The following is a 27,945-nucleotide window of genomic DNA, read 5'->3' on the forward strand; positions in this document are numbered from 1 at the left end:
TAGTAATAGGACCTCTTCTTATGGTGCAAGAATGTTCTGGCTGGAGGGTGGCCCAGCCGCCTCTAGCCCTGGTTTGTCTGCAGCCATCCACGTTGCCCCAGGGCACTGCAGGCCTGCTGGTTCTCCAGGTGCCACTGAGCCCTCACTGCCATTATCCTCCAGTGTCTTGTCCATTGCTTGGGCCTGTCTAGTAACCTGAAGAGGTGTCATTCCAGGCCAGTCAGTAAATTCTATATTCTAACTGTAAGAAAGATATGAAAAACACTAAAATACAAAAAAATTTAGCAAAACTGATTAAAAAAAATTTTATTATGGAAATTTTCTAATATATATAAAAGTAGCATATCGAACCCTCAGGTATCTGTTACTAAGGTTTAAAACTATCACTTTTCTATTATGTGTTTTTCTCCCCCCAAAATCCAGATTTTTTCCCCTGAAGTATTTTAGAGAACATTTCAGACATCTTAGCATTTCACCTATAAATCCTTAACTATGTATCTCTTTTAACCTACCCTAGTTCCTCCTTCCTTTTTTAAAAAATGTCATTTATTTGTTGAAGAAATAGAATAGTTTTGGTATATAACTTTCTCATATGCCTTTTTAAAATATTGAGATATAACTTTTTAAATTGCAGTATAGTTAATTTACAATGTGTTAGAAGCATAACTCATATACAGTGAAATGCATAGATCTTTAGTGTACAGATCAATGAGTTTTGACAAATACCAATACTTGGGAACCCACGTACTTAGAGAGTTTAGAAATGCATCCATACTTGAATGGTCAATCGATTTTTGACAAAGGCACCAAAGCCAGTCAGTAGGAAAAACCTATAACTATGTCATGGATGGTACCATAAACCTTCATATGTCTTGTTAACTTTCTCCACAGACAGATATAAAAATCTTCCCACAGCTTCCAGAAAGCTGCAGTTCCTGGAGTTACAGAAGGACTTAGTAGATGATTTTAGGATACGATTAACTCAGGTGATGAAAGAAGAGACTAGAGCTTCCCTTGGCTTTCGATATTGTGCAATTCTTAATGCCGTGAACTATATCTCAACAGTACTAGCAGACTGGGCTGACAATGTTGTAAGTTAATCTTTTATATTAAGTAATATATTAGTAACTTCAACAGTTTTGCCTTTTGAAATCTGTTGAATCTGTAGCAAGCAAGTTAGGCAGAATCACAGTTGGGCCAAACTTAGGAGGTGTGATTAAAGTACATATTTTTCTCATTCAAGTCTCAAACGGTTAAATAATCCTGATATTTTAATCACTGGAGAAGCCATCTTTTCGTGAAATTGTTGTTTATAAAGTGAACCATTTTCCTTTTTTAGACTCTGAACTTGGTGAATGTCATGAATAGTAATTGCCATCTCGCGAAAAGCTAAGATTGTGTAATGGTGTCAAAATCGATAAAGTTCAAGACTTTAAGGAAAATAAAAGAATAACATTTGATACCTTTTTAGTGCCTTCGAAACATAAATTATGAAATCATAAAAACAGAAACATTTTTTAACCTATTTCATACATTAAAAAATTATTTAATACTTTGTTTATTTTCAAACATATTCAAGAGTGAATAGAATGGTAAAACGAACTCCCATGTGCCTATCACCCAGCTTTTTTTTTTTTTTTAAATTTGGCTGTGCCACATGGCATATGGGATCTTAGTTCCCCAACCAGGGATTGAACCCACACCCATCCTGCATTGGAAGTGTGGACTGGACTACCAGGGAAGTCCTCACCCAGCTTCTTATACCAACTGTGTTTCATTTAAACCTTTGCTCTACCCCCATGTGTGATTATTTTGAAGTAGATCTCAGATACATTTCGTGGTAAATATTTTCATATGTATCTCTAAAAGATAAGAACACCTTTTTTAAAAACACACCACCAGGGGACTTCCCTGGTTGTCCAGTGGTAAAGAATCCGCCTTCCAGTGCAGGGGACGCGGGTTCAATCCTTGGTTGGGGAACTAAGATCCCGCATGCCGCGGGGCAACAAAGCCCGCGTGCCACAACTATTGAGCTTGCATGCCTCAATGAGAGAGCCCGCATGCCGCAACTACAGAGCCCACATGCCCTGGAGCCCGCACACCACAACCAGAGAGAAAAAACCTGCACGCCACAACTAGAGAGGAGCCCGCGTGCTGCAATGAAAGATCCCGCATGCCCCAACTAAGACCTGATGTAGCCAAAATAAATAAATAAATAAATATTTTTAAAAAAATACAGTTATCACATCCAAAAAAATTAACTAATTTCTTACCCTGGAAGGTATATTTTAAATAAATCTAAAAATCAAACCCTGGATTTAGTAACAAGTACTGTGAAAGGCCTTCTACCTCCAAGGATTTTACTTATCCTTCCTTTCTCCATGCAGAGTCCATGTGTTGGCAGATTTGATCTGCCTAAATATAATTAACTAGTACTTTAGTTTTACTCTTTTTATTAATCCAAGGAATATATTGGTGATCAGGGCTTTTGGTAACCAGATTTTCTAATATGTACTTCCAACTAAAAGTGAAGAAACTTAATTAGTCTTTATAGCCTTAACATAAATAGATTAATTCCTTTAGCTGTTTTAGATATTAAAATGATTGCAGAGGGCCTCCAAGACCTCCTTTTTTTTTTTTTTTTTGCGGTACGCGGGCCTCTCACTGTTGTGGCCTCTCCCATTGCGGAGCACAGGCTCCAGACGCGCAGCCTCAGCGGCCATGGCTCACGGGCCTAGCCGCTCTGTGGCATGTGGGATCTTCCCGGACTGGGGCACGAACCCGTGTCCCCTGCATCGGCAAGCGGACTCTCAACCACTGCGCCACCAGGGAAGCCCCAAGACCTCCTTCTTGGACAGGGTGTTCTCAGGTTAGGAATCACTGTTCTAAGATCATATGTGTGGATACAAAAATCCAGCAAGGCCCATGAAGTACATTTCATGGCAGAAAGCATTAAAACAGGATTAAGATGACCATAAAACAGTAAAATATACATTTAATGGTGAAAAAACTATACTGAGTATAAAGAATATGAAGACACATTATAAATATAAGTATTATGTGTATAATTGTGTCATTAAATGAAAGTAGGAAAATAAAACAACTATAATTTTAACTAAAGACTTAAAAACATCCCTTTTAAAATGTGATAAAGTGGGAACTGAATAATTACAGACTTAAATAATTAGAAAGACTGATTAACTGGAGATTGGTGGTAAGTCCACAGTATACTAAGGGAAACACAATTTTTGAGTGTGTCCAGCTGAGTCACAAATATGAACGAAGGTAAATCAAAATTTCTATACATTGTCAAATCTTAATGTAATAAAACAAAAAATAAAAGCAGAAATGAAATATAGCCACACACAGGCATTTAAAATATTCAATGCCTGAGTTAGAAAGTCTAGAAAACATGACAAGAATGTATTTTAAATTATGAATTTATGATAAAAAATTATATACTGCTAGCACATTATATAGAAGATATTTTCCTTTACTGTGAAAGAAAAAACAAAATGAAAAAGTCTTTATCAGGGTAATAAGCCAAAAAAATAGGAAACAAAAATAAATATACTAATAACAGATACAAACAAGATAAATATCTAATAAACACAATCATAGTTTACTCTAATCTGGACTCTTTGGTTGGGACTTTGTAATTACTACAAAAATGTTAACTGAAATACATGTGCATATCATTCTGCTGAGCAAGGAAAATAATCATTTCATAAAATGAATATAAGTGGAGTGTAATGATGAATGCATCTATCTTTATAAAGTCACCTAATCAGAATACATTCATTCATTATGTACTTTTATGTGTCATGTTCCTAATTTTAGTAAGTGCTTTTATTCACTCACCCCACCACAGCGCTCCATTTTCTGCTAAGCTTTTTCGTGAAACAAATTGTCATTCTTGCTGCTTATGCCAGTGATTTTAATAAGAGACTCATTCAGGACCACATGTTTAGCTTCAATGAAATATTTGTGGAACATCATTAACTACTTTACTCAGTGCCATAGTCTGTTAACAAAGATGAATTGGCCATCATCCCTAGCCTTAGAAAATTTATAATCTGATACTGAATTAACTGGGTCCTTCTGTCAAGAGAGAAATAACCAAATTTTAGAGTTGACTCTTCAAGTCATGAATGAATTTTGTGTTTGGTATGTTACTATGGTACAAATTCTGTTTAACATCAAAAATCATTTACGGCTTCCCTGGTGGCGCAGTGGTTAAAAATCCGCCTGCCAATGCAGGGGACACGGGTTCGATCCCTGGTCTGGGAAGACCCCACATGCCGTGGAGCTACTAAGCCTGTATGCCACAAATACTGAGCCTGAGCTCTAGAACCCGCAAGCCACAACTACTGAGCCCACGTGCCACAACTACTGAGCCCACGTGCCACAAATACTGAAGCCTGTGCGCCTAGAGCCCATGCTCCACAACGAGAGAAGCCACGACTATGAGAAGCCCGCGCACGCAATGAAGAGTAGCCCCTGCTCACCGCAAGTAGAGAAAGCCAGCACACAGCAACGAAGACCCAACACAGACAAAAATAATTAATTAATTAAAAAATCATTTAATCACATTCACAGTCCTTCAGCCTGTGAATGCTCTAAATAAAAATCATGTAAGCTCTTGTATTACACAGAAAAAAGTAGAGTTCACCTTCCATTCATTTAGATTCTCCACTAACAGCTGTCTGTCCATTGCCAGACTGTGCTAAGCCTGACATAACCCAGCCATTCAGAATTAGGAATGTTTCAGTCATAGGTGACAGAAACCCAGATTCACGCTGGCCTAAGTAGGGGAGTGCGGTGGCGTGAGGAGGTGAGGAATTTGTGTAACTGAAAGGATTAGGCAGGGCTGCTCTAAAGTTGTTCATTCCTGGCTTCACTCGTAGGCCGGCTCTGGTAAGTATGACCATGGGTGGCTCCAGGCTTCCATGGTCCATGAGCAGGCTCAAAAGGACACTGCCACTTCCCTGCCAGCTTCAGCAGAAATGCCAAGATGGCCTCTCACATGTCATCCCTGAACAATCCCTAGTAGCCATGCCCAGTCTCCTCTTAATAGACATTCAGGTTGTTTTTAACGTTTTGCTAATTACCCACAGCGTTGTTTTCCTGTAGGGCAGAAAGAATAATACTAATTCTACCTAAAATAATACTGTACAAAAATGACATTTTAATTCTCTTAACTCATATATCTTCTAGGTTTACTACAGCTCTCAATCTGTATCTAGAAAAACATGAGCACTTAAAGAAGGTAGCCGTTAGGGGAATGCAAATCAAAACCACAATGGGATGCCACTTCATACAAACTAGGATGGCTGTAATAAAAAAGACGCAGTAACAGTTATTAGCATGACGTAGAGAAATCTGAACCCTCACTCACCGCTGATGGGAATGTAAAATGGTACAGTTGCTGTGGAAATAGTCTGGCAGTTCCTCAAAAGGTTAAACACAGATTTACTATAGGATCCTGCAATTCTACTCCTAGGTATATATCCAAGAGAAATGAAAACGTATGTTTGTGCCGAAACTGTACACAAATGTTCATAGCAGTATTATTCATAAAAGTGTAAACAACCCAAATGTCCGTCAACTAATGAATGGGTAAATATAATGGAATATCATTTGGCTATAAAAAGAAATGAAATACTGATATATATTACAACATCGTTGAACCTTGAAAACATTATACTAAGTGAAAGAAGCTAGTCACAAAGAACCATAGGTTGTATGAATCCATTTATATGAAGTGTCCAGAACAGGCAGGTCTAGAGACAGAAAGGAGATTCGTGGTTGCCCAGGAACAAGGTGGGGGTGGGGTGGGGAACCACTAGGAGGGGGTTGGGGGATGATGGCAGAGAGTGTGAGATTTCTTTGTGGGGTAATGAAAACGTTCTAAAATTGTGGTGACAGATGCACAACTCTGAATGTACTAAAAGCCACTGAACTGTATACTTTATTTTTTTAAATTTCTTTATGGCTGTGTTGGGTCTTCACTGCTGCACATGGGCTCTCTCTAGTTGTGGCGAGTGGGGGTTTCTCATTGAGGTTGCTTCTGTTGTTGCAGAGCATGAGCTCTAGGCACGCCAGCTTCAGTAGTTGTGGCACGTGGGCTCAGTAGTTGTGGCTCATGGGCTCTAGAGCTCAGGCTCAGTAGTTGTGGCGCACGGGCTTCATTGTTGCGCGGTACTGTGGGATCTTCCTTGACCAGGGCTCGAACCTGTGTCCCCTGTGTTGGCAGGTGGATTCTCATCCACTGCTCCACCAGGGAAGTCCCCAAACTGTATACTTTAAATGGGTGAATTGTACGGTATATGAGTTACATCTCAAGCTGTTAAAAAAAAAGGTATCTTAAACATGTTAACATATTTTTGCTTTCAGTTCTTTCTACAACTTCAACAGGCAGCATTGGAAGTCTTTGCAGAGAATAACACTCTCAGTAAATTGCAGCTGGGGCAACTGGCCTCTATGGAGAGCTCTGTCTTTGATGACATGATTAACCTGTTAGAGCGTTTAAAGCATGACATGCTGACCCGGCAAGTAGACCATGTTTTTAGAGAAGTTAAAGATGCTGCAAAATTGTATAAAAAAGAAAGGTAAGTCCTCTGTACTTTCTTATAAGTCAACTCTCAACTCCAGTCTGATAGAAGTTAAAAGGTGACATGCAGTCAGATTTCCAAAGTGTCTAGATAGCACAGAGCTTGGCCTTTTGCACTCCAGACTTTTAACTGTTTCTAAAATATATTCAGACATTCTTAATCAGAATAAACTGATCATAACTTAACCTTCAGATGTGTCTGTAAGTCCAGCGAGCTGGTGTCTGGCATGGGGCCGAATGCCTAGCCTGTCACCCATTGACAAAGCAAGGTGCTGCTGTAGTACCTGTGCATGCCTGTGCTATAGTTTAGTCCACTCTCATGATTCCTGTGACATCTGTTACCTCCCAGACGGTGAGCTTCTTGAGTGCAGGCAATGTCTGTCCTAGCAGTCCTGTCACACAGAGGACTTGTCATCAGTTTGGAAGTGTTATTAGTCCCTGTTGTTTTGCTGAAAATTAGAGTGTAAAATTAGCTGATGTCTTAAATGTAAATGCATTTTACATTTTAACTCTTATATCAGTAAGTCATATTAAAACTGGTGATTTAAAAAACTTATCATCCTCATTAAGTAAAGAGTATTTCATTGAGAACTACAATATAAACATAGGTATAGGGAATTCCCTGGCGGTCCAGTGGTTAGGACTAAGTACTTTCACTGCCAGGGCCTGGGTTCAGTCCCTGGTCAGGGAACTAAGATCCCACAAGCTGTGTGGCGTGGCCAAAAAATAAAATTAAATAAATAAGCAAACAAACGTAAGTACAATTTATTTTCTGAAAGAGCTTTTAATGTTGGGCTGCACATTTTTTCTTACCCAAAATGCCCCAGGACGGTGCACTTCCCCACATTTAAAATGATTTGTTAAATCTTTAAAAATACAGAGAGATGAAAAATTTCATAATAAAAATTAATGTGCTTCAGGCAGTGCTGTTTCTGTTTTTTTCCAGGTGGTTGTCCTTGCCATCGCAGTCAGAGCAGGCAGTGATGTCCCTGTCCAGTTCGGCTTGCCCCTTACTGCTTACTTTACGAGACCGTTTACTGCAATTGGAGCAGCAGCTCTGCTTCTCCTTATTTAAAATCTTCTGGCAAATGCTTGTAGAGAAGCTGGACATATACATCTACCAAGAAGTAAGTAAGAGTAGACTGTATGTTGGGCTCTGATGATAGAGGCAACTGCTATATGAATTGTCCTTTTTTTCAGATAATTCTTGCCAATCACTTCAATGAAGGAGGAGCAGCTCAGCTGCACTTCGATATGACTCGGAATCTTTTCCCTTTGTTTTCCCACTATTGCAAGAGGCCAGAAAATTATTTTAAACAGTAAGTGCAATATTTAACAATTAATTTTGATGTATCAAATTGTTAGAGGAAGTTGATTCATTTTTTAACAGCTTTAGGGTTCCAGTGATGTTAAATATATATTGCATCAGTTAACAGTTTAAAGTATTCATTATGTACCAGTAATACAAGATGTGACCCATGACCCCAAAAACTTGACCAGAACTGGATACAAATGATATGTTGGGCTTTGTTTTCTAATATTTGGTGTAATGCTCCTATGTGCTTATTACTGGGAAATAAATAGAAAATGAAAGCAAATGCAGTTCTGCCATATTCAATAAATAGAAGAAATTTGAAATATATTTAGTACTGAATAACAGGCCAGGCCTGAAGAAAATTTGTTTTCTTAAACATTTGATATTAATTTTGGTTCTAAGTATAATTATAAATGGATGTAAGAGAATTCTTACAAGTATTTTTAGAAATTGTTGATGTAAAATTTAAATTATTTAGGTTTTTGAGATTATAAAGTATTCCTTTTAAACAGATAAAATGAAAGTTTTTTTGCTCATTTCAGTAAGGTATCTATTTCTGCTTTTTTTTAGTATTCTACCTTTCTGCTTTTATTTTGTCCCTTAATTTTCTCTTTTCCTGTATCCTAATGTACCTAAAGTCTTAGCTACATTTAATAGACTGTTACTATCAAGTATCACATTTTGGGAAATAATGGATACATACTGAAATCAATGATCCTATTACCTTATAGTAATCTAATGAAATATAAACTCTGTACATATACAGTCAAAACACATTAAAAGAGCCAAATAGCTAATCTATAAATAGTTTTTATAAACTATAAATGATATGATCTAGCAGTGCAGGGTAGTTGTTTAGTTTTTCAAAATGAAATTGTTACAGGGTAATATGGGATGATATAGATAACGGAGATCTCATTTACCTGCAGCTTTTTTTTTTTTTTTAAACAGTGTAAAAGAAGCCTGTATTGTTTTGAATTTGAACACTGGTTGTGCCCTACTTCTGAGAGATGTCCTGCAGTCAACTTCAGGGCAACCTCCTGCCACAGCGGCATTAAATGAAGTCGGAATTTATAAACTGGCTCAACAAGATGTTGAGATTCTACTTAATTTGAGGACAAACTGGCCTAACACTGGAAAATAAAGTGTCTTTTTTCCTTTTGGGGTTTTTTGTTTTTTTTAAATAAAGAAAAAGCCAGAGCCAGTTGGATTTCAAGTTATATGATGAAGTTCTGAATTAATGAAACTGAACAACTAAAAACTATGTAGAATCATTTATTATCTTGGACTCACAGTGTTATTAAAATGCTGACCATATTTCCTGAGTCTTCTTGTTCCTAAGAAAACAAAAACAAAAAGCTCAGAAGCCATGAAAACTCAGAGTAACTCCATTTACAAATATAAGTGATGAATATGTCTGTTGAATAAAATACAAGAGCAGAGATAATAAATTATAATCAACTTTTAATTTTCTTTGCCAATTCAGGGAGACTGTTGTAGATGATCTAACATAACAAATAAACTTTTAAAAATCACTTTAAAATGTATGTTTAACTCTATGACATAAATCACAGCAAGATCCTTTTTGACCCACCTCCTAGAGAAAGGGAAATAAAAACAAAAATAAACAAATGGGACCTAATGAAACTTAAAAGCTTTTACACAGCAAAGGAAACCATAAACAAGGCAAAAAGACAACCCTCAGAATGGGAGAAAATACTTGCAAACGAAGCAACTGACAAAGGATTAATCTTCAAAGTATACAAGCAGCTCATGCAGCTCAATATCAAAAAAAGCAAACAACCCAATCCAAAAATGGGCAGAAGACCTAAATAGACATTTCTCCAAAGAAGACATACAGATTGCCAACAAACACATGAAAGGACGCTCAGCATCACTAATCATTAGAGAAATGCAAATCAAAACTACAATGAGGGGCTTCCCTGGTGGCGCAGTGGTTGAGAGTCCACCTGCCGATGCAGGGGACACAGGTTCATGCCCCAGTCCGGGAAGATCCCACATGCCATGGAGTGGCTGGGTCCGTTAGCCATGGCCGCTGAGCCTGTGCGTCTGGAGCCTGTGCTCCGCAACGGGAGAGCCCACAACAGTGAGAGGCCCGCATACCACAAAAAAAAATTAAAAAAAAAAAAAAAAAACTACAATGAGGTATCACCTCACACTGGTCAGAATGGCCATCATCAAAAAATCTACAAACAATAAATGCTGGAGAGGGTGTGAAGAAAAGGGAACCCTCTTGCGCTGTTGGTGGGAAGGTAAATTGATACAGCCACTATGAAGAACAGTATGGAGGTTCCTTAAAAAACCAAAAATAGAACTACCGTATGACCCAGCAATCCCACTACTGGGCATATACCCTGAGAAAACCATAATTCAAAAAGAGTAATGTACCACAATGTTCATTGCAGCTCTATTTACAGTAGCCAGGACATGGAAGCAATCTAAGTGTCCATCAATAGATGAATGGATAAAGAAGATGTGGCACATATACACAATGGAATATTACTCAGCCATAAAAAGAAACGAAATTGAATTATTTGCAGTCAGGTGGACGGACCTAGCGTCTGTCACACAGTGAAGTAAGTCAGAAAGAGAAAAACAAATACCGTATGCTAACACACATATATGGAATCTAAAGAAAAAAAAAAAAGGTTCTGAAGAACCTAGGGACAGGACAGAAATAAAGACTCAGACGTAGAGATTGGACTTGAGGACACAGGGAGGGGGAAGGGTAAACTGGGACAAAGTGACAGAGTGGCATGGACATATATACACGACCAAATGTAAAATAGATAGCTAGTAGGAAGCAGCTGCATAGCACAGGGAGATCAGCTTGGTGCTTTGTGACCACCTAGAGGAGTGGGAGGGAGATGCAAGAGGGAGGAGATATGGGGATATATGTATATGTATAGCTGATTCACTTTGTTATACAGCAGAAACTAACACACCATTGTAAACCAATTATACTCCAGTAAAGATGTTAAAAAATAAAATAAAATGTTTATAATTGAAGTTCCTGTATCTATTTTGGAAATTCACTATATTTCCCGTAAGAAAACATATTATGAGATAGTGACTGAAATAGGATTGCTCTCATTTTCTACAAATGTCTTTCCATTCAGAATACTTCCTAGTTCCATTCCATGTGACAGTGGGCAACCTTTGCTTTGTGGATGGAACATTTCAGCTACAGCACTGTGCTACCATCATTCTCTGGGGTAGGTAATATAATTAAACATTTTTTGTTGAATATTTATGTAACTAATGATGAGATGAGAATCTTAAACTTTTTTCTTCTAACTTCTCCTTGGCCTTGGATTATGTTAAATAAAACTTTTAAACAAACTGAACTAGATTAGCTAGAGGCTTCCAGAACTATCAAGTTTTATTCCCTCCGCTGTTTTTTTTCTTTTCTGACTTAGCATTTAGTTAGTACTTTTCATGCTGTAAGACCTCAAACCCAAAATTGTCAGGCTGGCATGCAGCCTATACTATTGATAAACATTTACGAAATCATTTTTAGGAAGTATTTTGAGAGAAATTTTATTACTCTATATACAGAGATTTTCCAACTAGTATATTGAGCTTAAAGCTTTTCTGTTAGTTTTTCTAGCAGATCGGCGCTTCTCTACCTCATTCTTTGAGAATTGCTGGGGTTTCCCATTGAGAAAAGAAGGAAGCTGCCTCTGGATCCTCCTAACCCCAGCATCCTCTCCCTCCCCTCCCCCCAGGCTTAGAGAGTACTGTCAGCCCTGCCTGTCCTCACTTTCTAGTCAGCTGAAAGTTTCAGGGGAATGAAATGTTTCTATCAGAAGGTAGGAACCTTTGTTTTAAAATGTATTAATTGTACTTCAAAATCATGCCATGTTATTTAAATATTAGTCACTTAAAAATAAACTTACACTTCAAGCATGAATTTTTCACAAGTTATTCCATGTCCATCATCTTTTAAAACTTCATCTGCAGTACACAGACCCAGGGTTTTTAGGGCTATGAGGATAAGAAGAAAGGAAAATTTAAAAAGTGAGAATTAGTTTCAGCTAGGGAAATTTACGGAATGACCACAAATTATTACCTCAATTTGTAGAAGATACTGACCTTCTTTATATTGTATAAATGATATGGATCCTTTATTCGAGGAGTCCAGCATCTGAAACATGGCTGTAATGTTAGAGTTATCCATAAAGAAAGGGAAAGCCATGCCTGATACTTTGGCAGTTCTCAGCTGTTCCAATATAGATATTAAATACTCTCTTGGTTTTTCTGTAAAAGAATAGTTCCAATTCTTTCTGATATGAAATTAAAATATGTCACAAATGGAAACAGTCATGTAACAATTATTAAATACCTAAATTTGAAGTACTGTACAAGGCACTGGGAATATAGGCCTTGCTTACAGGAAAGGCAAGACAATAAACAATTAAATAATTATATACAAAAGTGCTCTACTCTGGATGACTGAATAAAAATGTCCAGAGATTGGATCTACGCATTTTTCAAAAAAGCTCCTCAGGTGACTCTTAATTTATGGACAAAGCTGAAAACCCTCAAAATGGAAAACATGATGCAGGAGAAAAGGCCAGCTAAAAGAAGGAAAAAATAGATTTTAAAAAACAACCATTTAGATTAATATAGTCCTCCAATTAGGAAGCATAAATGTTCAGTCCTAACATAAGGGCAGTATTTTGGATAAACAGGCTTTCATCTAAACAATGTGAAAAATGAAAAATCAAGATCAATCCACTTTTCAGAAATAATGCAGGTTAGTTATGGTAATAAAAGAAGCCAAAAGAAGTAAAAATGGTATGGCTTAGATGATGAATGTTCCACTGCTCCATCACTGTACTTCAATCCTAGGATTTAGTAGGATTGTGTGTGTGTGTGTGTGTGTGTGTGTGTGTGTGTGTGTGTGTGTCTGTGTATTTTAAAAGCTTTTAAAAACCGTCACTGAGAATTCCATACATATAATAAAAGTAGACAGAAAAGTATAATGAACTCATCACCAACTTCAACTGTTCAGTTTTGTGGCTGGTCTTATTTCACCATGATCCCACCTAGGTCCCCTCTTCCTGTATTATTCTGAAGTAAATCACAGCAATCACATTTCATTACTGAATGTTTCAGTGTGCATCTCTAAAAGATAAGGACCACCTTTTCTCTTTTTTGTTGAGCTATAACTGACATAAAATTGTGTAAGTTTAAGGTGTGCAATGTGTTGGTTTGGTACCTTTATACTGCAGTATGATTGCCACTGCAGTGCTAGCTAATAGTTCCATCACATCACATAATGATCATGGCTTTTTTGCAGTGGGAATAATTAAGATCTAGTCTCTTAGCAAGTTTGATGTTTACAATACAGCATTGTTCTCTGTAATCACTATGCTGTGCATTAGATCTCCAGGACTTAGTTATCTACTAGTTGCAAGTTTGTACCCTTAAACAACATCTCTCCTATCCCGCATCCCCCAGCCTCTGGTAACCACCATTCTAATCTGTTTTTAGGAGTTTGGCTTTTTTAGATTCCACATGTAAGTGATATCACACAGTATTTGTCTTTCTCTCTTTGACTTATTTCACTTATCACAATGTCCTCAAGGTCCACCCATGACAGCTGTTCTAACAGGTGTAACTTGATATCCCATTGTGGTTTTAATTTTCATTCCCCTGATGATTTGTGATATAGAGCATCTTTTCATGTACGTGTTACCATTTGGATGTCTTCTTAGGAAAAATATCTATTTAGTTCCTCTGCCCATTTTTAATCAAATTGGTTTTTTGTCATTGAGTTATATGGGTTCTTCATTTATTTTGGATATTAGCCCTTTATCATATATATGATTTGCAAATATTTCTTTACCATTCCATAGACTGCCTTTTCATTTTGCTGATTATTTCTTTTGCTGTGCAGAAGTTTTTAAGTTTAATTTAGTCTCACTTGTTGATATTTGCTTTTGTTGTTTGTGCTTTTGGGGTCATATCCAAAAATCACTGACAAGACCAATGTCAAGGAGCTTCTTCCCTGTGTTTTCTTCTAGGAATTTCACAGTAGCAGGTCTTATGTTTAAGTCTTTAATCCATTTCGAGTTAATTTTTGTGAATGGTGTTAGACAGGGGTCCAGTTTTCTTTTTCTGCATGTGGTTATTCAGTCTTCCAATACTGTTATCATGATACAATTTACACATCTAACAAAATTCTTAATATTCTCAAATAGCCAGGTATTATTCAAATTTCCAGTTGTCTCACAAATGTCATAAATTGTAAACACTCTTTAAAAATCAGTAATCAAACAGAGTCCACACATTGTGATAGGTTATGTTTTTAAGTCTCTCTTAGTCATATAGGTTTCTCCTCCGTGTATTTCACTCCTTGGAATTTATGTGTTGAAACTAGAAGTAGGCAGACTTTTAATCTAATACAGTGCCTTTTTGTGCAACTTTTAATACATTATAGCAGCAAATAGGTTACTAAGGCAATCACATCATGTATGTAGTCTTCTGTCATTTCTTTCTGAACTGTATAACAAAATTAGAAGGAGAAAAATGTCCAAGTTTGATTTCAACTCACTACATTTCTTTTTAAGGCTAGAATATGTAAATAATGCTAATGGAACTTGGTATGTTACTTTGATGAAGATTTGTTGCTGTATATCCTTCAGACTACATGAGGTGCTATGTCTATATTTGGAATCTATAATTTATACTCCACCTGCTTCTAAAAATGTTTTGAAAATGCTTACAACGTAAGTATATAAAGATATAAATTTTTTTAAACATGAAGGGAAGAGCCAAATGGCACTAACCACTGAAGTTACATAAATGTCAGCTGATAATGACCATCAGTTCTTCCAGGCAGACAAACTTCAAGTTCTAAGTTGTAATACTAATAGCTAGTATTTATTGAGCCCTTACTATGTGCCTCGTACTATGATAAACATTTTCTTTGGCTTACTTGATTTTCTCCTCACAACAGTCACTTGCTCAAGGCCACACAGCCAGTATGAATCCAGTCAGTGTGCTTCCACAGCTCCAAGATTCTACCACACTCAACTAACTCAAACATGGGAAGCACCTGCGACACCCAAACCTAGTCAGTCATGACAATCTCTCCAGAGTCTTTCTCCTCAGTAGCTCTCAAAGTCATCTGATCCCCACCACTGCCACAGCAGTAGTTCTCACCTGGGTGACTACAACTGCCTCCTTAAAAAAACTTCTGATTTCTTTAAAGTCATCCCCTAAAAATAAATACTCCCTCCTTCCACAGCATAGAATTACCACTGGGAAGGGCTGCCCAGCCAGGGGCTATATTTCCCAATATACCCTAGAAAAGGCCAGATTTTCCTACCAAATGACTTCAGATTATGTCAAATTTGGCTGTTAAATGAGTTATGAAAATCTATTGGGTTTCAGAGCTTCTAGAATTTAGGGATCAAGGATGTGGGATTGTGGACGTTTTCTCACAACAGTAATAGCCCAACCACACTGTGTAGTCTTATTTTCCATAACTCCCTTACAATTCCAAGGTTTTCAAACTGAGATACATATCATAATGCCAGAAGCTTTGCAAAGACCCAAGATAAAGATACTGTTTCTTCCTGAGCATCAATCATACAATAGTGAGTAATATGGAACATATTAGAAATGGATATACAGGGACTTCCCTGGTGGTGCAGTGGTTAAGAATCTGCCTGCCAATGTAGGGGACATGGGTTCGAGCCCTGGTCCAGGAAGATCCCACATGCCATGAGCAACTAAGCCCGTAAGCCACAGCTACTGAGCCTGCGCTCTAGAGCCCATGCTATAGAGCCCATGAGCCACAACTACCGAGCCCGCGAGCCACAGCTACTGAAGCCCGCATGCCTAGAGCCTGTGCTCTGCAACAAGAGAAGCCACCGCAATGAGAAGCCCGTGCACCGCAGCCAACAGTAGCCCCTGTTCACCACAACTAGAGAAAGCCAGCGTGCTGCAACAAAGACCCAACACAGCCAAACAAAAACAAACAAACAAAAAACCTTTTAAAAAATAAGTAAATAAAAGAAAAGCTACTTAAAAAAAAAAAAAGAAATGGATATACAGTAGCTCCCCCTTATCCATGGAGAATACATTCCAATACCCTCTGTAATGCCTGAAACCACATGATAAAGTTTAATTTATAAATTAGGCATAGTAAGAAATTAACAACTAATAATAAAATCAATTATAATGATTTACCATAATAAAAGTTATATGAATGTGGTCTCAAAATACCTTACTGTACAAATTTAATGCCTTTTCCATCTTAACTAAGCACTTATGCACTGTGGCTGTAACATTTGCAGTCTGAACCACATCAGCAAAACGCAAATGAATTTCTTTTCCTTCTTCACAATTTCACAATTTCACAGGCTCTGGAGCCTGCGTGCCACAACTAGAGAGAAAAAACCCACATGCCACAACTAGAGAGAAGCCCACGTGCCACAATGAAGATCCCGCGTGCCACAACAAAGACCCGTCGCAGACAAAAATAAATAAATAAATAATAAAATCTTTAAAAAAAAGAAATGGTGAACAAAGGTTTTTCTTTACCTTTAATGTAAGCTGCCTAGGAAACAAAAATGTACGTCCTGGGCTTTCCTGGTGGCGCAGTTGTTAAGAATCCGCCTGCCAATGCAGGGGACATGGGTTTGAGCCCTGGTCTGGGAAGATACCACGTGCGGCGGAGCAACTAAGCCCGTGCACCACAACTACTGAGCCTGTGCTCTAGAGCCCGCGAGCCACAACTACTGAGCCCGTATGCCGCAACTACTGAAGCCCGCAGGCCTAGATCCTGTGCTCCGCAACAAGAGAAGCCACTGTGATGAGAAGCCCATGCGCCACAATGAAGAGTAGCCCCCGCTCGCCGCAACTAGAGAAAGCCTGTAAGCAGCAATGAAGACCCAATGCAGCCAAAAATTAAAAAAAATGTACGTCTTATGAAAATAATTTACTGTGCTTCACGTTGTCATTATCAGGTCTTTGACTATGTAGAAAAAAACACCTGACTCATCGAATTAAAAGACCTAATTTTTGTTTGTTTGGTTTTTTACAACTATAAAACTTTCTGTATTTGCCTTTGAAATCTTTTGTCACTTTGGCTGAATGGATAACTGAGTACTGTTTCACAGTGACCTGTGATTCTGTTTGATCACATATTTTCAGTGTTTTGACATTTTAAACAAACTTCCCAAATCAAATTCTGAATGAAGCTAAAAGAGAAATATTAATTTACTTAGGCTTATTTGATATATTAGACTGCATGGGAAACACTGTCAAATAAAAAGCAATATTTAACCTTCTTAGGTGATATTTATAAGGGATATATATCATTAAAATAAGTAATTCAGAAATTATATGAAATTCTTAAAAATCTATATCCTGGCATAATGTTATCAGTCATAATTCCAGCTATTATCTTAAAACATTATATATCATAAAAGTAACCAAATTTCCTTGTCAATTGCATCATTTTTGGTGTGTGTATGTGAACACTTACCAGATCTTTTTTTTTTTTTTTTTTTTTTGCGATACGTGGGCCTCTCACTGTTGTGGCCTCTCCCATTGCGGAGCACAGACTCCGGATGCGCAGGCTCAGCGGCCATGGCTCACGGGCCCAGCCACTCTGCGGCATGTGGGATCTTCCCGGACCGGGGCACGAACCCGTGTCCCCTGCATCGGCAGGCGGACTCTCAACCACTGTGCCACCAGGGAAGCCCTTACCAGATCTTTAACCATGACTATTTTTAGGTCCTTTGCCACTCACAGACAGTTATTGTTTTACTGTTATGCTTTCGCAAAAATGTTCCTAAAAAGTGCTTCATCTTCAAGAAGATTCATGGAAAAGACTCTGAAAAGTAAAGGTTTCTGATAATTATAAAATCATATTATTGAACTGGGTAAGAATTTCTAGAACTCTAGTGGAAAACTGATTCATAAAGCTGCCTACCAGGCTTCCCTGGTGGCGCAGTGGTTTAGAGTCCGCCTGCCGATGCAGTGGACACGGGTTTGTGCCCTGGTCTGGGAGGATCCCACGTGCCGTGGCGCGGCTATGCCTGCTCCGCAATGGGAGAGGCCATAGCGGTGAGAGGCCCGTGTACCGCAAAAAAAAAAAAAAAATGCTGCCTACCAAGATCAACCAAAATAAGAATTAATTATGTAAGACTGAATGAACTGATGATGATTTTAATTTTTATGGTTTAATTTAAAACATTGCTGGTTCTTTAATGTTTTGTTTTCCAGATTTAAAGAGGCCTCTTTTCTCCTCTCTTTTAAGCTATCTATAACTTATTGCAATTTGGTGAAGTATATATTTGCAACAAAGGTTGAAACATTTATCTTTTTCTCCCTACCTGATTCCTCCAGAATTTTGAAACTCTTACTAAATATTCTTACTTTTCATGACAATATATATATTTGCACAATGGAAACAATGGACAAGTTCTTGGTTTGGCTTCTTAGCCTAAAGAGACTTTAAAAGTCTAATCTGAGATTCCTTATGAAAAGCGCCAGCAAAGCAGATTTAAAAGAGTCCATACAAGCCTCTTAGATAACCTCATCTACCAGAGGGCAGACAGCAGAAGTAAGAAGAATGACAATCCTGCAGCCTGTGAAACAAAAACCACATTCACAGAAAGATAGACAAGACGAAAAGGCAGAGGGCTATGTACCAGATGAAGGAACAAGATAAAACCCCAGAAAAACAACTAAATGAAGTGGAGATAGGCAACTTTCCAGGAAAAGAATTCAGATTAATGATAGTGAAGATGATCCAGGACCTCGGAAAAAGAATGGAGGCAAAGATCAAGAAGACGCAGAAATGTTTAACAAAGACCTAGAAGAATTAAAAAACAAACAAACAGAGATGAACAATACAATAACTGAAATGAAAACTACACTACAAGGAATCAACAGCAGAATAACTGAGGCAGAAGAACAGATAAGTGACCTGGAAGACAGAATGGTGGAATTCACTGCTGCGGAACAGAAAAAAGAGAAAAGAATGAAAAGACATGAAGACAGCCTAAGAGACCTCTGAGACAACATTAAACACAACAACATTTGCATTATACGGGTCCCAGAAGGAGAAGAGAGAGAGAAAGGACCTGAGAAAATACTTGAAGAGATTAGAGTCGAAAACTTCCCTAACATGGGAAGGTATTTTTTGAGGAAATCAAAAAATACCTAAGACAAATGACAATGAAAACACGACGATCCAAAACGTATGGGATGCAGCAAAAGCAGTTCTAAGAGGGAAGTTTATAGCTATACAAGCCTACCTCAAGAAACAAGAAAAATCTCAAATAAACAATATAATATGGGAAAGGAAATAGCCACCCAAGTCCAGGAAGCACAGAGAGTTGCATACAGGATAAACCCAGCAGAAACACACCAAGACACATAGTAATCAAACCGGCAAAAATTAAAGACAAAGAAAAATTATTGAAAGCAGCAAGGGAAAAACGACAAATAACATACAAGGGAACTCCCATAAGGTTAACAGCTGATTTCTCAGCAGAAACTCTACAAGCCATAAGGGAGTGGCATGATATACTTACAGTGATGAAAGGGAAGAACCTACAACCAAGATTACTCTACCGGCAAGGATCTCATTCAGATTCGATGGAGAAGTCAAAAGCTTTACAGACAAGCAAAAGCTAAGAGAATTCACCACCACCAAACCAAAACCATCTCTACAACAAATGCTAAAGGAATTTCTCTAAGTGGGAAACACAAGAGAAGAAAAGGACCTACAAAAACAAACCCAAAACAATTGAGAAAATGGCCATAGCAACATACATATCAATAATTACCTTAAACATGAATGGATTAAATGCTCCAACCAAAAGACACAGACTCGCTGAATGGATACAAAAACAAGACCCATATATATGCTGTCTACAAGAGATTCACTTCAGACCTAGGGACACATACAGACTGAAAGTGAGGGGATGGAAAATGATATTCCGTGCAAATGGAAATCAAAAGAAAGCTGGAGTAGCAATACTCATATCAGATTAAATAGACTTTAAAATAAAGAATGTTACAAGAGACAAGGAAGGACGCTACATAATGGTCAAGGGATCAGTCCAAGAAGAAGAGATAACAATTATAAATATATATGCACCCAACATAGGAGCACCTCAATACATAAGGCAACTGCTAACAGCTCTAAAAGAGGAAATCGACAGTAACACAATAATACTGGGGGACTTTAACACCTCACTTACACCAATGGACAGATCATCCAAAATGAACATAAATAAGGAAACAGAAGCTTTAAATGACACAGTAGACCAGATAGATTTAATTGATATTTATAGGACATTCCATCCCAAAACAGCAGATTACATTTTCTTCTCAAGTGCACATGGAACGTTCTCCAGGATAGATCACATCATGGGTCACAAATCAAGCCTCAGTAAATTTAAGAAAACTGAAATCACATCAAGTATCTCTTCTGACCACAACGCTATGAGATTAGAAATGAATTACAGGGGAAAAAACGTGAAAAACACAAACACATGGAGGCTAAACAATATGTTACTAAATAACCAAGAGACCACTGAAGAAATCAAAGAGGAAATCAAAAAATACCTAGACACAAATGACAATGAAAACACGACGATCCAAAACGTATGGGATGCAACAAAAGCAGTTCTAAGAGAGAAGTTTATAGTTATAGAAGCCTACCACCTGAAGAAACAAGAAAAATCTCAAATAAACAATCTAACCTTACAGCTAAAGGAACTAGAAAAAGAAGAACAAACAAAACCCAAAGTTAGCAGAAAGAAAGAAATCATAAAGATCAGAGCAGAAATAAATGAAATAGAAACAAAGAAAACAATAGCAAAGATCAATAAAACTAAAAGCTGGTCCTTTGAGAAGATAAACAAAATTTATAAACCGTTAGCCAGACTCATCAAGAAAAACAGGGAGAGGACTCAAATCAATAAAATTAGAAATGAAAAAGGAGAAGTTACAACAGACACCGCAGAGATACAAAGCATCCTAAGAGACTACTACAAGCAACTCTATGCCAATAAAATGGACAACCTGGAAGAAATGGACAAATTCTTAGAAAGGTATAACCTTCCAAGACTGAACCAGGAAGAAATAGAAAATATGAACAGACCAATCACAAGTAATGAAATTGAAACTGTGATTAAAAATCTTCCAACAAACAAAATCCCAGGACCAGATGGCTTCACAGGTGAATTCTATCAAACATTTAGAGAAGAGCTAACACCCATCCTTCTCAAAATCTTCCAAAAAATTGCGGAGGAGGGAACACTCCCAAACTCATTCTATGAGGCCACCATCACCCTGATACCAAAACCAGACAAAGATACTACAAAAAAAGAAAATTACAGACCAATATCACTGATGAATATAGATGCAAAAATCCTCAACAAAATACCAGCAAACAGAATCCAACAACACATTAAAAAGATCATACACCATAGTCAAGTGGAATTTATCCCAGGGATGCAAGGATTCTTCAATATACGCAAATCAATCAATGTGATACACCATATTAACAAACTGAAGAATAAAAACCATATGATCATCTCAATAGATGCAAAAAAAGCTTCTGACAAAATTCAACACCTATTTATGATAAAAACTCTCCAGAAAGTGGGCACAGAGGGAATCTACCTCAACATAATAAAGGCCATATATGACAAACCCACAGCAAACATCATTCTCAATGGTGAAAACCTGAAAGCATCTCCTCCAAGATCAGGAACAAGACAAGAATGTCCACTCTCGCCACTATTATTCAACATAGTTTTGGAAGTCCTAGCCACGGCAATCAGAGAAGAAAAAGAAAGAAAAGGAATACAAATTGGAAAAGAAGAAGTAAAACTGTCACTGTTTGCAGATGACATGATACTATACACAGAGAATCGTAAAGATGCCACCAGGAAACTACTAGAACTAATCAATGAATTTGGTAAAGTTGCAGGATACAAAATTAATGCACAGAATTCTCTTGCATTCCTATACACTAATGATGAAAAATCTGAAAGAGAAACTAAGGAAACACTCCCATTTACCACTGCAACAAAAAGAATAAAATACCTAGGAATAAACCTACCTAGGGAGACAAAAGACCTGTATGCAGAAAATTATAAGACACTGATGAAAGAAATTAAAGATCATACCATGTTCTTGGATTGGAAGAATCAATATTGTGAAAATGACTCTACTACCCAAAGCAATCTACAGATTCAATGCAATCCCTATCAAGTTACCAATGGCATTTTTTTTACGGAACTAGAGCAAAAAAATCTTAAAATTTGTATGGAGACACAAAAGACCCCGAATAGCCAAAGCAGTCTTGAGGGAAAACAATGCAGCTGGAGGAATCAGACTCCCTGACTTCAGACTATACTACAAAGCTATAGTAATCAAGACAATATGGTACTGGCACAAAAACAGAAACATAGATCAGTGGAACAAGATAGAAAGCCCAGAGATAAACCCATGCACCTATGGTCAACTAACCTATGACAAAGGAAGCAAGGATATACAATGGAGAAACGACAGTCTCTTCAATAAGTGGTGCCGGGAAAACTGGACAGCTACATGTAAAAGAACGAAATTAGAACACTCCCTAACACCATACACAAAAATAAACTCAAAATGGATTAAAGACCTAAATGTAAGGCCAGACACCATTAAACTCTTAGAGGAAAACATAGGAAGAACACCCTTTGACATAAACCACAGCAAAATCTTTTTTTAAATTTTTTGGTGGTACGCAGGCCTCTCACTGTTGTGGCCTCTCCCGTTGCGGAGCACAGGCTCCGGACACGCAGGCTCAGCGGCCATGGCTCACGGGCCCAGCCGCTCCGCGGCATGTGGGATCTTCCCGGACCGGGGCACAAACCCGTGTCCCCTGCATTGGCAGGCGGACTCTCGACCACTGCGCCACCAGGGAAGCCTGCATGACCCACCTCCTAGAGTAATGGAAATAAAAACAAAAATAAACAAATGGGACCTAATGAAACGTAAAAGCTTTTGCACAGCAAAGGAAACTATAAACAAGACGAAAAGACAACCCTCAGAATGGGAGAAAATATTTGCAAACAAATCAATGGACAAAGGATTAATCTCCAAAATATATAAACAGCTCATGCAGCTCAATATTAGAAAAACAAACAACCCAATCCAAAAATGGGCAGAAGACCTAAATAGAGATTTCTCCAAAGAAGACATACAAATGGCCAAGAAGCACATGAAAAGCTGCTCAACATCACTAATTATTAGAGAAATGTAAATCAAAAGTACAAGGAGGTATCACCTCACACCAATTAAAATGGGCATCATCAGAAAATCTACAAGCAACAAATGCTGGAGAGAGTGTGGAGAAAAGGGAACCCTCTTGCACTGTCGGTGGGAATGTAAATTGATACAGCCACTATGGAGAACAGTATGGAGGTTCCTTAAAAAAATAAAAATAGAATTACCATATGATCCAGCAATCCCACTACTGGGCATATACCCAGAGAAAACCATAATTCAGAAAGACACATGCACCCCAGTGTCCATTGCAGCACTATTTACAATAGCTAGGTCATGGAAGCAACCTAAATGCCCATTGACACAGACGAATGGATAAAGAAGATGTGGTACATATATACAATGGAATATTCCTCAGCCATAAAAAGGAAGGAAATTGGGTCATTTGTTGAGACGTGGATGGACCTAGAGTCTGTCATACAGAGTGAAGTAAGTCAGAAAGAGAAAAACAAATATCGTATATTAACGCATATATGTGGAACCTAGAAAAATGGTACAGATGAACCAGTTTGCAGGGCAGGAATTGAGACACAGAGGTAGAGAACAAACGTATGGACACCAAGGGGGGAAAGCGGCGGGGTGGTGGTGGTGGTGGTGTGATGAATTGGGCGATTGGGATTGACATGTATACACTGATGTGTATAAAATTGATGACTAATAACCTGCTGTATAAAAAAATAAAATTCAAAAAATAAAACTAAAGTCATGTATTTCCTGGTTCAATCTGAAATAAAAATGTGTGGTTCAAGCATTTGAAATAGAAAAAAAAGCAGTCGATACAATCACTGTTGTTAATGCACTTATGCAAATAATCAGATCAAGTTTATTGAAACTAGACTTAATTTGCAAACAAATTTCTCTTACTGGTTATCCTTTATAACAGTCGGGATGATTATAGAAAGAAAAATTATGTTTTAGTAATACAGGTTTGTAGATATCAGATTTTAGTACTGTTAACCCTCTTTGAGGTTTTGTTTTCTACGTGTAAACTGGACTGGATCCTGAATTCTTCTAGTTTCTTCCAGTATTTGACTAGAACTCTCCAAACTAATATTTCCAATTTTCTCCCACTCTTTTGACTCCAAATCACTATGAAACTCAACTGCCCTTTTCCCAAAGCCATACAAGTTAAAGCTGGACAACTTGACATAAACCTCAGAGAAATCACAACAGCTCACGAGCGGGCAATCTGCATGCTTGTTTTTACATGGCCACTCAGAATCTCGCCAGACACATTCAAACTGCAAGCCAGGAAAATCCATTAGACTGTCACTGCCATCCTCATTCCACCATCTGGAGATGCTTCAAACTCAAATCTACACATTTTCTCAAATGGCTGCTCTCCGAACTCAGAAACTGAATTTATAATTTGCTCAAACTATTAGCCTTTGTTTTTCTTTTGTTTCCCTAGAAATGCCTCTTGTTAAATTACCTGATTGCTCACAGCACACAGACACCTCACTTAGTTGGAAGCTCACCTGCAGCGCGGTCTCCTAAAATACAACATCCTCCCTTCATTCTGTCTTGAGGAATCATGAGGATACGTGATTGCTAACACACCAGGTTGTGCCTATGTAAATAACCTTTAAAAACTGAAACCTAATGGCACATGAATCCAAAAAAATTGTCGGTTCACTTAGAAAGGTAAAACTTAAAAACTGCTGGTTATAACCCATTTGAGTTATTTAACTGGTTAAATCTTGGGTCCTGGGAATCTCTGCTCTGGACCATTTTTCAATCCTTGGTTATTATTTTCCTTATAGTTATCATATTAACCTTTCTAATGTGTTGTACACTCTCGAGGGTTTTAAATGCCTGTCTCCAGCCACTCGCATGCCAAATGGCATTCATCAGGATCACACAACTGGACAAAATCAACAATAACCATATAAAGAATTAAGATAGTGACCACACAGCTCTCCTGCTTAAGGACTCAACTAATGCAAACAGTGTATATGCGATTCTTCAGCCTGACTACATCAACAATGGTAACCAGGAATAATGCTATACTGGTTGCTCATACTCTCCGCCCACGGAGAGAATGACCAAAAGCAGGAGGGGGCAGGGGGGTATTGTTAAAATCAAGACCAAATGGAAACCAGCCTTGAAAAATTCCCTGGGCAGACAAAACCAGTTAAGTTACACAAGCAAAGCTTAATTTAGCTTATTTTGCAAGACTAACTTGACCTGGGTCATTTCTTGCTTCTGCCTCTGTAAATAAGCAAAATTTAAACTGTTTCCCAAGGTTGATATGAAGTAACCAATTCCCTATCATTTAAGATGATGATAATATAACCAATTACTGTGAAGAATAAACAGTCACTATCTTCTCACCATATAAGCTGCTTTTTAACAATATACCCCTGAGCCTCATTCCTTGTTTTGGTTTGAGTGCTCCTGGCTTTCAAACTATCTTTTTGGTGTGTGCAAAATAAACTTTACTGATTACTACTTTGGTGATTCATTGGCTTTACTTCTGCTATTTCTGAAGTTTTGACACACACACATTTACATATATGTCTGCATCTAACAGCAAAAGACTATTTTCACCACCACAGTACCAGAGACCAGCAAGAGATGGTAATTAGTCACTTTTTCAAAAAGTAGGTTTTTAAAAATTAGTTTGATAGCAACTTTTTCCCAGTGCATTAAAAAAGTGCACTCCTTTGTACTTTGTTTTTTTGATTTTCTATTTATTTTTAATTGTTGCAGAGTTTTTGCTGGTTTATCATTTTAAAACAACTAGAGAGAACCTGATCGCCTTATATAGGATCATATTAGTTGGGTGGCTTTTGGCAAAATTAGAATATTTGGTTTTTATATTTCCTTACCTAGAGGCAAATGGACAATTTGGGCATTTTGGACACTCCATATGAGACTAGTAAATTACAATTCTGCACCCTGGGGAGAAGCACATAGAGTCACTTTCACCTTAACATAACTTTTACATTTACAGACCACACAAAAATTATGAAATGATCCAAACTTTGTAAGGGAATCAGACATAGAAAGCATGTCAGGAAAATCTATCTCCTCAAGAATATCCTTCCTTTTACCCTATCAGTTTTTTTACCAGCTTACAAACTCTTTGAGGGCAGGGATAACACTGGAAACATCTGTTGCTTACCAGGCATAAGGATGATTTATACATTATTTGTTTAATCTTCCCCACGTTGCCATGAGATCGGTATTACTATAATCCCCATCTTCCAGAAGAGGAGACCGAAGTTCAGGCTCTTGCCCACTATCACAAAGTAGTAAGGGGTGGAGCCAGGAGGCAGGCTGCCGGACCTCGGAGCCTCTCTCCCACCGGCGAGAGCCCTCCACCGGCGAGAGTCCCGCCACACTCAGCTAGTGGCAGGCACAAAGAGGCCGTTCAATAAGTCTTGCTTAATTTGAAGGCCACAGCGTTAACTAGCAGCAGAAGGGCTCGAGTAGCCGAGAGGCAGGAGAGTGTATGCGGAGGGGCTGGGAGTGGTAGCCGGGAAGGAAGCTGGCCCCCCGGGACGCGGGCGGGAAGGGATGGCTACACCGGGAATTTCTGGGGACTGCTCGGTATGGGACAGAAAGCCGAGTGGTAGGCAAGACACTTACCCGGCCGGGAAAAGAGGAGGGCGCTGGTGAGATAGGTCAGCAACTCCATAATCCGATGTTTTTCCAAATAATTCCTGGCTTGGAGCTCCCTGCTGCTCTTGGCCTCCATCGCTCCGAATTGGGACGTTGCTAGGCGACCACGCAGCGTCACGGCCATTCGGCTCCGCCCCTTCCGCCCGACGCGGTTACGTGATGCGCGCCCCACAGGCTGAGACCTGGGCACCAAATCCTGCACCTCATCGCGAGGGAGGCAGTCTGGGAGGTGTGGGGTGGGGCCTACGCGGAGGCCGGAGGGAAACTCGTGCAGAGCTCCTTGCGGGCGGAGGGCCCAGTCCTCTGTCTGGGCTGTGTGCTGGGCCTGATGGTCTTTTCCTGTTTCTGTCTCTAGCACCTAGCTCAGTACTTGCTGACCCAAGGTCTCATGTGGTAATGACACATGAGGATAGACTAATAACAGAAGGAAGTTGTGTAATAACGGGGGTGTCCAGTGGAGAGTCCTAAGCAGCATCTTTGGTGTGAGCAGCCTGCAGCACGGCGCTGGCGGCGGGGCAGGAAGGTTGACGGTTTTCTCTACCAGACTGCGGGGTCGTGAAGTGCGTGGATCCTGAGCTCCTACATGTGTTTGCTGCTTAACTAGACAGTGTGGAGCTGGTCTTGAGATAAAGACCACCTGACAGTCGTTTTGAGGGAGAGCCACTGAATAAGGTGGGACGCAGGTGGCCAGGAGGGCCTCTACTCAGCCATCGAAATACCTGAGAAACTAAACTCTAGGCTGGGACTTCTGTCCTTGAGGGCCAGGCTCTGAGGTCTGTGCCCTTACTCCCCACCAGAGAGTTATCCCAGAATAGCCACTTCAAGAAGAGGAAAGACAAATGGCCAATAAACATATGAAAATATTCTCAGTCTCTCCGGCAATCCTGTAAACAAAACTACAAGAAATTTACATCGATCAGACTGGTAAAAATTAGGAAGTTGAACGAATTAGGCTGCCGGCAAGGATATAGGGCATCAAAACAGCCAGTGATGATGGGAGCTTTCCAAAGGAGAACATCCACCTTGGAAAACAATTTTGAATTATCTTGGTAGC

At 38.7% G+C, this 27,945-nt stretch overlaps 2 protein-coding genes across 4 annotated transcripts in view; one reads left to right on the top strand and one right to left on the bottom strand.

Annotated features, from left to right (window-relative positions):
* RINT1 (RAD50 interactor 1) overlaps positions 1-9,077 on the top strand; it is a 25,271-nt gene extending 16,194 nt beyond the window's left edge. Inside the window, exons 11-15 of the mRNA XM_082661482.1 lie at positions 892-1,091; positions 6,397-6,611; positions 7,560-7,740; positions 7,814-7,932; positions 8,880-9,077. Of these exons, the coding sequence (XP_082517608.1) occupies positions 892-1,091; positions 6,397-6,611; positions 7,560-7,740; positions 7,814-7,932; positions 8,880-9,072 (908 nt within the window). The 3' untranslated portion in view covers positions 9,073-9,077. The remainder of the gene's footprint in view (positions 1-891; positions 1,092-6,396; positions 6,612-7,559; positions 7,741-7,813; positions 7,933-8,879) is intronic.
* On the bottom strand, positions 7,767-26,973 carry EFCAB10 (EF-hand calcium binding domain 10). Of its 3 annotated transcripts, XM_082661484.1 has the most exons (5): positions 26,859-26,973; positions 12,045-12,209; positions 11,849-11,936; positions 9,222-9,265; positions 7,767-7,899 (listed from the first exon to the last, which is right to left on the bottom strand). In XM_082661484.1, the coding sequence occupies exons 1-4, from the start codon at positions 26,965-26,967 to the stop codon at positions 9,229-9,231; spliced, it is 399 nt and encodes a 132-aa protein (XP_082517610.1). In that variant the 5' UTR covers positions 26,968-26,973; the 3' UTR covers positions 7,767-7,899; positions 9,222-9,228. The 3 variants fall into 3 exon arrangements, with proteins under 3 accessions (XP_082517610.1, XP_082517611.1, XP_082517609.1); XM_082661485.1 differs by lacking the exon at positions 7,767-7,899 and having other exon boundaries at positions 9,077-9,265; positions 12,045-12,107; XM_082661483.1 differs by lacking the exon at positions 7,767-7,899 and having other exon boundaries at positions 9,077-9,265.
* Positions 26,974-27,945: the final 972 nt, after the last annotated feature.

This window comes from Grampus griseus (genome assembly GCF_964374135.1).
Source record: "Grampus griseus genome assembly, chromosome: 9".
In the NCBI taxonomy this organism is placed as follows: domain Eukaryota; kingdom Metazoa; phylum Chordata; class Mammalia; order Artiodactyla; family Delphinidae; genus Grampus; species Grampus griseus.

Bases quoted from the DNA above. Each gene is read 5' to 3' on its own strand.
- EFCAB10 (XM_082661484.1), bottom strand. From the start codon at position 26,967: ATGGAGGCCAAGAGCAGCAGGGAGCTCCAAGCCAGGAATTATTTGGAA. The intron at 12,210-26,858 runs GTAAGTGTCTTG...ATTCTTTTACAG, and splicing joins CCTCCTCTTTTCCCGGCCGG to AAAAACCAAGAGAGTATTTA. The intron at 9,266-11,848 runs GTAAGTTTATTT...TTGTTTTCTTAG, and splicing joins GAAAAATTCATGCTTGAAGT to GAACAAGAAGACTCAGGAAA.